General features: G+C 36.0%; 3 protein-coding genes across 3 annotated transcripts; 1 reads left to right on the top strand and 2 right to left on the bottom strand.

Annotated features, from left to right (window-relative positions):
• Positions 1 to 684: 684 nt before the first annotated feature.
• On the bottom strand, positions 685 to 1,953 carry eca (eclair). Its single transcript, XM_067786774.1, has 2 exons — positions 1,699 to 1,953; positions 685 to 1,618 (listed from the first exon to the last, which is right to left on the bottom strand). The coding sequence occupies exons 1-2, from the start codon at positions 1,829 to 1,831 to the stop codon at positions 1,101 to 1,103; spliced, it is 651 nt and encodes a 216-aa protein (XP_067642875.1). The 5' UTR covers positions 1,832 to 1,953; the 3' UTR covers positions 685 to 1,100.
• Positions 1,954 to 3,644: 1,691 nt separating this feature from the next.
• On the top strand, positions 3,645 to 5,092 carry Ddrgk1 (DDRGK domain containing 1). The gene is made up of 2 exons (XM_067786662.1): positions 3,645 to 3,845; positions 3,913 to 5,092. The coding sequence occupies exons 1-2, from the start codon at positions 3,755 to 3,757 to the stop codon at positions 4,719 to 4,721; spliced, it is 900 nt and encodes a 299-aa protein (XP_067642763.1). The 5' UTR covers positions 3,645 to 3,754; the 3' UTR covers positions 4,722 to 5,092.
• On the bottom strand, positions 4,799 to 6,521 carry Smyd5 (SET and MYND domain containing, class 5). Its single transcript, XM_067786533.1, has 6 exons — positions 6,366 to 6,521; positions 5,913 to 6,289; positions 5,623 to 5,860; positions 5,390 to 5,567; positions 5,108 to 5,322; positions 4,799 to 5,046 (listed from the first exon to the last, which is right to left on the bottom strand). The coding sequence occupies exons 1-6, from the start codon at positions 6,399 to 6,401 to the stop codon at positions 4,912 to 4,914; spliced, it is 1,179 nt and encodes a 392-aa protein (XP_067642634.1). The 5' UTR covers positions 6,402 to 6,521; the 3' UTR covers positions 4,799 to 4,911.
• Between the last annotated feature and the right edge of the window lie 4,136 nt (positions 6,522 to 10,657).

Below are 10,657 nucleotides of genomic sequence, written 5' to 3'. Positions count from 1 at the left end.
AAGCAATCTTGCTTGTCCCAGAAATATTCTAAACTCCTAAATCATAGCTACCATAGGGTAATGGAGAAGCGTCTCATGGCTGACCGAGTCCAAAGGTAAGCTGCCACGGAAAATATTTTAATTTGAAACTGAACGTTTATTTCCTCAAAAGGATAAAAAAATATCTGCTGAGAAACAATCAAAATAGATAATGACGTTTTTATTTGAATTTCTTCAGAAAATATTTGGCTTGAGTACGCTATCAGCGGTCTTTTGTGAAGCATTTTTTAAAAACGTTTGCGTTTTGAGAATAAGGTTAGTTCTCAAACGGCGATTATACAAAAATGTTTATTGGGGCATTCACAAATGTTTACCATTGTTGAGTACATACATATATACACATTTCAAATAATAAAAACATTGCTGTTATCACTAAGGATGCACTAAAAGAATAAAATTGATTAAAATGCCTTTATATGTCCATAAGAATGTGCATTTTGATTACAAGTCAGGCGGTCTGCTGATAAAGTATTATAATCAATTTGTTTCCCATGTAAGCAGTGCACTTATTCACTTCCAACTGATGCTGTGTGCACCGACACTTCATCGTTTGTTGTTCCGTCTGTTGATCAGACGCATAATGTTACATCATGGTCTGTAAAAGTTTTAGTTTATTTTACTTTATTTAAGTAATACATAAATATGTTTAATTAAACAGAAATTTTTATTGGGAATGAATACTTCATTCAATATTTAATGGCTATACAGAACAATTTTGCTATTTATTTATTTATCAGTCTACAAATTAAACAATTATACAGACCAAATATACCGACACTTAATTCTCAGATGTAATACACGATATAAACAACATAAGCAGTCATCAATTTTAAAGTAATTATTAATTATATAAAGGAGGCAAACGAATTGTGCTAGTATAATTTTAATGAGTTTCGGGTGGAAAATCGATCAAATTGATGCAATTGTTAACGCCAGCAGAGGCATGAAGTAACTTAAGTTTTATGATATTGACATCGAATACAATATATATATTTTTTCATAGATAGCAGGTATGTCTATGCATCTGCATCTATTTTCTTCAATCCGCTCCTTATTTGTCTTTACACTAACTTCTTTGCTTCAAAGAAGCTCTTCAAGTGACGCATCTGCCAGAATCCCATGCAAAGCAATACAAATGTTTGTGCTAGCGACCACCACAAAACACGCGAGTTAGTACTTTCGCTTGTATGACGGAAACGTTCCTCCCGATAGCGTTGATAATTTTGTTCTTTGGTAATCTGATCAACTTGGTCGAGTAATTGACGTATACGCAATTGTAATTCTGATAGTTTTTCTTTTTGCGCTACATTTGCGTAATCGATGGCATGTTCTCCTACTTGAATATCAAGATGTACACGCAATTGTGCACCACTAAACCATGCTGTGCTGTTCGAATACATGCAAATGACGTGTTCACCGGGAATTTGAGAGGTGAAGGAAATGCGTCCCTCGGTACTGTAAACACGTGAAAGTATGACTTTGTCATCACTGTCTCGCACCTCTACATGCATTCCTATGCCGGGGGATGATGGCATGAAGCCATTAGAACGAGGATCATACAATTCTACTTTGTAGATTACTGTAGGAGAAAACACGTGCATATAAAATATTATTATTAGATCATATAATCTAAATAGGGGAGTATTAGAAGTCACTTACCGATGACTGTTGTCTCATCGGGCACCTCCTCTATGAAGCACTTGCGTTCCGTTTCGGCTATGTGGAAATACAGTCCGAATGTGGTTTGTAGCACCCCAAGTAATACTAAAACCGTAATTATAATTTTACTCATGTTTTGAACCTCTTTAATAAGTATAATTTAATTTGTATATTCCCAAAAAGTGCAAAATTCTAGAATCGTTTCGACACGTATGCCAGTTGCAGAAAAATTTGACAGCTAATTTTGTTTCCTTTTGTTATTCGTTATTTTCTTTCAAGCTGAATACAGGGCTCAACGGATGCTACATTGTTTTTTTTTTTTTTTAAGAAAAAAAAAAAAACGAAACCTTATACCAAAACTTGAAATTATCATAGTCTTAAAGTGCGGTTTCGGAGGGACCCGCGGGCCTTTTTTCGGTTTTCCGTTAATATGTTTTGAACGAGTAAAAATATTTCTTTTTCCGCCTTCGGATTATTAATACTGATGTCAAGACGCGTCGTTTGATACCTCTCGATATTTTAGGACGCAGCAGTGTCATGCTGTCGTAAAGAATTATCGAGGTGTGAAAAAACCAGGGATGCACCTTAACGTTAAGCTAATCGTTTATCAAAAAATTTCCACCGTTTCCGTTGAAACACTTCGAAATATTATCGATAAAGAAATTATCAAAATAAATTGTATCTCGTTTTTAACCGAAACGAAAAGCTTTCGTTAACGTTAAAAACGTTAACAAAAACGTGATACTTTATGTTTGAATTGTGCTGGCAATGCTACAGCCATGGTGAAGCCGTAAGGTGGCAACAACGAGCGCACATACACACACAAACTCTATGTAATTTGTTTGTGTAATTCGTTGGTGGTAATGTCAAAAATACTCTGAGAAATGTTCGTACTGTCAAAATTCAAGAGAAAAGTTGCAATCAGCTTGGCTAATGCTTTCACCTTTAATGACTCCGCCATCAATCAGCTTTGCCAGCATAGTTTGAAATTAATAATCAACATAAACGATTTGATTTCGTTTTGATATGGCAGAAAACGAAACGAAATCATTTCGTTAATTTGACGATCTTAACGTTAATAAACGAAACGAAATGAGTTCGTTTCGTTTATTAACGTTGATTATCGTAACGAAATGATATCGTTTCGTTGGTTAAGCATGCCTGGAAAAAACACGTATTGGTATAAGTCTAGATGAGGGGTCGACTGCTAATACGCGTCAAAAAATATCGAGAGAGGTGTCAAAAGACGCGTATTGATCTCCAGAACAATAATCCGAAGGCGGAAAAGAAAATATTTATCTCTGTCCGGAGATATTTGCAGTTGAAGTTGGCGATTTTCATGTGGTTGTTGTAATGTTGGGGTACCCACCAAAAAAATTGCGAACAAAGTGTTTTGCGCGGATATAGTTTTGCTCTCCAAACCGGTGTTGGACCCACCCAGGGTAATTTTTTATAAGCGCGACCGAAGGCCCACAACGCAGAAAGGTGTTCTGCGCAAAAATACTATGGATAACATCCCCGGTTTCGGAGACACCCGCAGGTCTCTTTTCGTTTTTTGTTAATATCTTTTCAACGAGTTAAAATTTTTATTTCCCGCCTTCGGATTATTAATACTGATGTCAAGACGCGTCGTTTGATACCTCTCTCGATATTTTTGGACGCGTATTAGCAGTCGACCCCTCAACTAGACTATTACCTTATTTTGCTCAACTTTTTGGGGCTGGGCACCTCAAAACGCCATTCTACGAAAATAATATTTGGTGGTTTTGGTTAACTCTTATAAAGACAACTTTTCATTGCTAGGCCATTACAAAAAAAAAAGCAATGGGGTATAACTCCGCCCTAGAGTATAATAGTACCCTCTGTGCCAATAATTTTCAAAAGGATGGCAATCATACTAATTTCCTTCATACAGATCTTCTGTACATTGTTGACGTTTACTATTTTTAAAGAAATACAAAAACAAAGCCCAACACAGGTGCATTAATAAAATTTTACTCATATAAACTACTTTGGTAACGTTACCTTATACTTGTTTAAAAATAGCGTAGTCAGTATGTTACATTTGATACTCAGTATAGTAACGACAGTTATTTTAGCAATTTTAGGATATATCGTTTTGAAGAAAAGAAACACTGCTGTAGTTGGTAAGTGTTAGGGCTGGTAAATCTGTCTTTTTTTCATAAGCCATCTTCATGCTAACACATTTTTTAGGAGATGACAAACCTCCACAACGCGGAGTACCACTACGTGCACAGGAGGGTATACCTAGGCGAGCACAGATTGCTAGGAATCAACGAAATCGACTCCGTCAAACTGCAGCTGCGGTGGCAGCAGCAGAACATACTGCCGCTGCAAATAATGGTGGTGCTGCGGCTGACGATGACGATGAGGTTTGGATAGAGGATGAGATTCCCACGGGCCCAGTGGTGGAGGAAAAAATTGGTGCCAAAAAACGCGCCAAATTGGAAGCAAAAGAACAGAAGCGTTTATTGCGAGAGCAGGAATTAAAACAGCGAGAGGAGCGCAAAGCGAAAGAAGCTAAAGAAGAAGCCGAGCGTAAACAGCAAGAAGAACGTGAAATCGAAGCTGTACGAAAAGCGACAGAGGCTGAGCGTTTGGCTCGCGAGGAACGTGAACGCAAAGAATATGAGGAGTACTTGAAAATGAAGGAAGCTTTCAGTATTGAAGAAGAAGGTTTTGGAGAAGCAGATGATGCAGAAAAAGAACAGTTATTACAGGACTTTATACAATTCATTAAAGACAACAAAGTGGTTGTATTAGAAGATCTAGCGATGGAGTTTAAATTGAAAACGCAACAGGTGATTGATCGCATACAAGATTTACAGGCAAATGGTACATTAACGGGTGTGATAGATGATCGTGGAAAATTTATTTATGTATCACAAGAGGAATTACTTGAAGTTGCAAAATTTATACGACAACGTGGACGTGTTTCAATAGCAGAGCTAGCTGAAAGTAGCAACAATCTGATACATCTAACAACGTCCCCAAGTGATTAGTGCCTACTTAGTCGAAAGTAAAAAAAAAAAAAAACGCGTTTATGTACAGTTAGTAAATATATTTTATACACACTTCATCCGTGAGTCTAGCAATTTATTTTACTTTGTTGAATAGTTAACATTGACGCTTAAGTTTATATTACAAGAAAATATGCAAGTATATAAAAAAATACAAGAGACTCAAAGCTACTTAATCCGACATATCTGCGTCCTCATCCATGTCCATTTCGTCATCATCTTCGTCTTCACTCGTTTCATCAGGATCGGTAGCTTGGGATTGACATTTGGGACATTGGCATACGAAAATGTAATTTTCTTTCAGGATCTATGTAAACATATAAGTTAAATACAATACATATTTTTTAAAGTAATTAGCATTGGTTCACCTTTTGCCTAGAATGCCGACTGCGTTCTAATTGACAATCATCCAAATAGGAAATGCAGATTTCATCACCCACTTCTATAGGCGCTACCGCTTTCAACACCACAATATCGTTAGAGTATGGGAAGGTAGATTGGGCATTAGGAACACAACTATGATTAATTTTGCTTTGCAGCAAATAGAGACCAGCTCCTTCGGTATTGAGGAATTCACCCGCAACTGTAAAGTATAAAACAAATAAATTCCTGTTACGAAAAGTTTTGAAAACTGCACTAGAACTACTTACATTCACCAACTTTATTATATATATCGTCAATATATTCGTCCAATTTTACTTTTTCTCCATCCGGTAGAGGCAGATCACTAACCTTTTTAACCCATTCTGCCAGTGGACTAGTTGCAATACCCTGACTATTTGTGCCAATTAGACCCATTAAAGTTTTAAATGCATCAACTGTAGTAAACTATAAACATACGTTAGCAATAAAGCTTCTCATTTGTTTAGAACAAAGAACTTACAGCAGCCAATTCTTCATCTGCCATTGCTCTACAGAATGCCATAAAAAGTTGTTCCATTTGCTGTTCAAAATTTTCTCCTAACATTTTATGATATATTTGATGCTCTGTATTCACAATCGTAGATTGGAATGATTGCAGTGATTCGAGGAATTCTTTCTTATTATTACTTTGCTTATACATGGCCATTAAGCGTACAAGCAACATTATTGTTCCAGTCTCTGGTGGGTAGTGCATTTTTCTGAAATCATAATTAAATTAGAAAGAACTTTACATTTACTTCCAAAACTTACTTCCATATCTCATTTAATACATTTATTGGATGTGTATCGTCTGCATGAAAAGCACCCATGCATGCGATACGATGATATTTATTCAAAGCTTCTATTCGACAATCTTCCGAGCAGTACCGCACTTTACAGCGTGTACATTGTGTAAACTGCTCTATCCATGGTTTTGTTAGATCATGTTCTAGTAGTGGCACCACCAACGCATTGTTATTTGCTAAGCGGCGCACATTTAATGTAACTGTTTCGAGCGGACGCATACAATGATCACAAGCTGTATAACCATATGCAGCGTTCCATGAAAACTGACACGACACAAATGGTTCCTCTTCAAAAATTGTGTCTCCATTGGCAATATTTTTGGTGCAGATCATAGCACGACCCTAAGCAAAGTATGCATAAACAAGTTATTATGTACCCGGATTGAACTGACACGATGTAGACTGTTTTTATACATACCTTGCCTGGTATTTCTCTAATTTCAAATGAATTCATCGTTTTTAATCGGTTGTTTTTCGAAATATATTCAGTTGTAAATACGTCCTGCTGCCATTAGGGTTTTAGATTGTTTTGATTTTGCTTCTTATGACGGCCATGTGCCATTTACAGGGTGCTTTCTATCATGGTGGAATCACCAGGTGAAGTAAATAAAAACAAGTAAGAACGGGACTGTCTTCGGCTGTGCCGAAGACTTCATACCTTTCATGAATGTGGCTAAACAATAATCTTATCCCGTTCGTAATCTCCGAATAATCGGATGTATAGGATAAGAAATATATAGTGAACAGATCTACATACCCAAACGATTTTTAAGATAAATATAAAATAAAAACAGGTAGGTACTTTGTGTGAAGATGCAAAGTTTCAGGTTTTTTGTGGTCTGCGTGTAAAAACTATGACTACGAATCACGTATTTCAACAATATATGACGTAAACGTAACTATTTGATGGAATCCGATGAATTTCGAAGCTTCTAGCCGTAAAAAAGGGGCAAACATTACAGTTTAATGGGGTATATAATATATATACCACCGAACTCTATGATTTTTTCAGACAACAATATATGCTATATACGTAGGCATTTGGTGAAATTTGAAGCTTCTAGCTGTTAAAATGGGGCAGAAATTGCGCAAAGTTTCTTATCTGAACAATCGGTTGTATGAGATATATACTATATATATCACCGATCTCAATGATTTTTTCAGACAACAATATATGCTATACACGTAAGCATTTGGTGAAATTTGAAGCTTCTAGCTGGTAAAATGGGGAAGAAATTGCGCGAAGTTTCTTATCTGAACAATCGGTTGTATGAGATATATACTATATATACCACCGGTGTCTATGATTTTTTCAGACAACAATATATGCTATACACGTAAGCATTTGGTCAAATTTGAAGCTTCTAGCTGTTAAAATGGGGCCGAAAACGCAAAAAAAAAATATATATATACTATATATGTATACTATATATACCATCATATATATATTATATATATCACCGATCTCTATGATTTTTTGACACAACAATATATACTATATACGTAAGTAATCAGTGAAATTTGAAGCTTATAGCTGTTAGAATGGGGTAGAAATTGCGAAAAGTTTCTTATCTGAAAAATTGGTTGTATGAGATATGTACTATATATACAACCGATCGCTATGATTTTTTCAAACAACAATATATGCTATATACGTAAGCATTCGGTGAAATTTGAAGCTTATAGCTGTTAAAATGGGGCTAAAATTGCGAAAATATATATATACCATATATATACTATATATACCACCGATCTTTATGATTTTTTCAGACAACAATATATACTATATGCGTAAGCATTCGTTGAAATTTGAAGCCTCTAGCTCTTAAAATAGGGCAGTAATTACGAAAAGTTTCTTATCTGAACAATCGGTTGTGGGGGATATATATTATATACACGACCGATCTCATCAATTTTTTCAGGCAACAATATGTGCAATATACGAAATTATATGGTGAAGTTTGAAGCTTCAATCTCTTAAATTGAGTAAGATATGACAAAAATCCTCTTTTTCTGAAAAATCGGTTGTATGGAGGATATATGCTATAGTTGTCCGATCCGGCCGGTTCCGACAAATGTCTAATCGGACACCCAAATACACCCGCTCACCAAATTTTATCAAGATATCTCAAAAATTGAGGGACTAGTTTGCATACAAACAGACAGACGGACAGGCAGACAGACGGACATGGCTAAATCAACTCAACTCATCATCCTGATTATTTCGGTATACTTATTGGTGGGTCTATCTATTTTCCTTTAAGGACTCACAATTTTGGGTTTCGTGACGAAATTAATATACCATTTCATTTTCATAAAAGGTATAAAAAGACAGACGATGTATGCTATCTGAAACGGAAGTGATGTATTTTCGATTGAAATGGTGGAAACATTTTTGTTTAAGCGCCAAATACACGACACGAACATTTCCGCGAACATTCCCGTTATGTCATGTTTCTGCGACCTTTTCTGTCGTGTATGGTGGTGTTTGCCAGTTCGCGCAAATGTTCGTGCGTGTATGGCGAAATAGCTCATAATCGTAGTAATTTCTGAACGGAACAGACGTGCGCGGAAAAGTAAAATAGACAATAACAAATTTCTGCGTGAATTTATTGAAATGTATAAATCTTTGCCATCATTGTGGCAAGTAAAAAGCAAAGATTATTGTAATAGAATTAAAAAGAATAATGATTATGCGACTTTAATCGAAACATTAAAAAATTTTTTGTAAAAGTTGGTCAAATGTTGCCTTGCTCATACGAACGTAATTTTTAAAATCATTTTGTGACGTGAATTCCAGTTCTTTAATAAGCTCACTTTGTCCAGGAACTGCTTGTTTTTTAAACCATTCTTTGCACCAAATTCTTTTTTTGCGATCTTCTCTCTTTTTTTTACGCTTAATTGCTACAGCGAGCAATATTGCTGCAGCACAATTGTTGTCCGTATTCATCGCTGTCTGAAAGAGAACTAATGTTCGGCCAAAAGTTCGTATGGTGTATGGCCAAAGCTGCGAACAAGATTGCGGAATGTTCGCGGAAATGTTCGTGTCGTGTATTTGGCGCTTTACTGATACAGCGATTTTGAACTATCAGTGAAAATAGTGATGACGATTTTTGAATCGCGGCTATTTTTTATAGGTATAGCGATCGCTTTAATTTATTTTTAATAAAGCATATATAACACTTGTTATGGAAACGCATCTACGATGGAATCAGTAAGGAAGGCGGTCGGCATGATGTGTTGGTGCACAGTGGCTAGTCATTGTCGGCTGGGGCGGGTCCTTGCCAACCTTACTGTTCCTGCGCCATAAACAGAGAAATGTTCCTATCATGCCTTTCAAACTCAGCAGCTGTCAAATTCAAAAAAAAACCGACAGAAGCGCAGAGACCGACTCAAAACGCTTAAAAATTCAAAATCACACAACATCCGGCCGAACCGGATGTCACGGACAGACCGTTGACATTCAAAAATTTAAATTCAAACTCAAAAAAAAAACTGACGCAAAAAAAATACTACCGAACCGGACATGGCCGGTTACTAACGCTGAAAATCAAATTCAAAAAAAAAAAACCGCTGAAAAACCAAACAATAACAAAAAAGCTGAAAAATTTAAAAATAAAAAGAAAAGGGCCGAATATACATAGGGGGCGCCGCGGGTGGTGTTGCGACGCCCGGTGCTTTATCCCACCCTCAAATAACCATGGCCACCGACGCACCTAAAATTTCGGTGGCCCCTTACCTGTATACCTTAGGTGCCCTCTAAAAGAAAGGAGACCTCAGCATTCCCATTTACAATTTAGATTTATTGACAATTCATACTAATTAATAACTTATGCATTAAATTTTTAGGATTCTATCGAGATTTTCTAATTTTCACTTGTGATGCTAGAGTTTACGTTTATTCCGAATTACATTTACATCGCATACAATTATTCGGATTCAACTCCTTATATGTCTTACAGCCTAATGGTTTCGTATATAGTGTAGAAAATATTTTGAATGTACTAAATATCTTTTGGTTTTTAATTACTAGTGCAATTACATTAAATTCATTTTTATGTATTTCATTTAATTTGGGGAATTCTTCCTCTTCTTCCTTTTTTTGTGCAAGGGTTCATTCGCGACGTTATTTGAAAATACAAAAAAAACGTCTGAAACGAGTTTATTGTTCCAGGTTCAAAAGGACATTACTCCCCAACCCTTGTTGCATCTAGGTTATAACTCTCGCAGAAAGGCCTATGTCGCTAATGTGTAATGCATTACCCATTTACATGGCTTTCGCAGGTAAGTATATAAAAAAAATTTATGGTTCCGAGTGACACATTCAAATATGTAAGGTACTATATATACTAGTGACACTATTCTGTAACTCGACTGGAATAAAATTATTTGCAGAACTCAAACTTTCATAATTTTGGTTTTCTATTTCTTGACTGTATTGACCTTTCACAAGCTTTACAGAACAATGGTTCTTATTCGCAAGATTACAGAACGGGTTTTACATTGCACTTATCCGACGGGTCAACAGAGTTAAGAGCACCAAAGTGTCCGAATTCATATACCGTACGTTCGAATCGAGTTACAGAAAGGGGTCTTTAGGTTCATTAAGCGTGCTTGGAATGAATTACAAAAATTTGAAACGATAATCTGTAAGTGACGAATTTTATCACTTCCTATAGATACATAATACAATTTCACCGAGTTGGAACG

The sequence above is a fragment of the Eurosta solidaginis genome, chromosome 1 (genome assembly GCF_040869045.1).
Source record: "Eurosta solidaginis isolate ZX-2024a chromosome 1, ASM4086904v1, whole genome shotgun sequence".
NCBI classification, from domain to species: domain Eukaryota; kingdom Metazoa; phylum Arthropoda; class Insecta; order Diptera; family Tephritidae; genus Eurosta; species Eurosta solidaginis.
This window is presented reverse-complemented; position numbering and strand designations above follow the sequence as displayed.

What these genes read in the sequence shown, in the direction of transcription:
- eca (XM_067786774.1), bottom strand. Translation starts at nt 1,831, where the DNA reads ATGAGTAAAATTATAATTACGGTTTTAGTATTACTTGGGGTGCTACAA. An exon ending in CGATGAGACAACAGTCATCG is followed by an intron (nt 1,619 to 1,698) that starts GTAAGTGACTTC and finishes TTTCTCCTACAG; the next exon opens with TAATCTACAAAGTAGAATTG.
- Ddrgk1 (XM_067786662.1), top strand. Translation starts at nt 3,755, where the DNA reads ATGTTACATTTGATACTCAGTATAGTAACGACAGTTATTTTAGCAATT. An exon ending in AAGAAACACTGCTGTAGTTG is followed by an intron (nt 3,846 to 3,912) that starts GTAAGTGTTAGG and finishes CACATTTTTTAG; the next exon opens with GAGATGACAAACCTCCACAA.
- Smyd5 (XM_067786533.1), bottom strand. Translation starts at nt 6,401, where the DNA reads ATGAATTCATTTGAAATTAGAGAAATACCAGGCAAG. An exon ending in CAGATGAAGAATTGGCTGCT is followed by an intron (nt 5,568 to 5,622) that starts GTAAGTTCTTTG and finishes GTATGTTTATAG; the next exon opens with TTTACTACAGTTGATGCATT. An exon ending in GTCGGCATTCTAGGCAAAAG is followed by an intron (nt 5,047 to 5,107) that starts GTGAACCAATGC and finishes ATGTTTACATAG; the next exon opens with ATCCTGAAAGAAAATTACAT.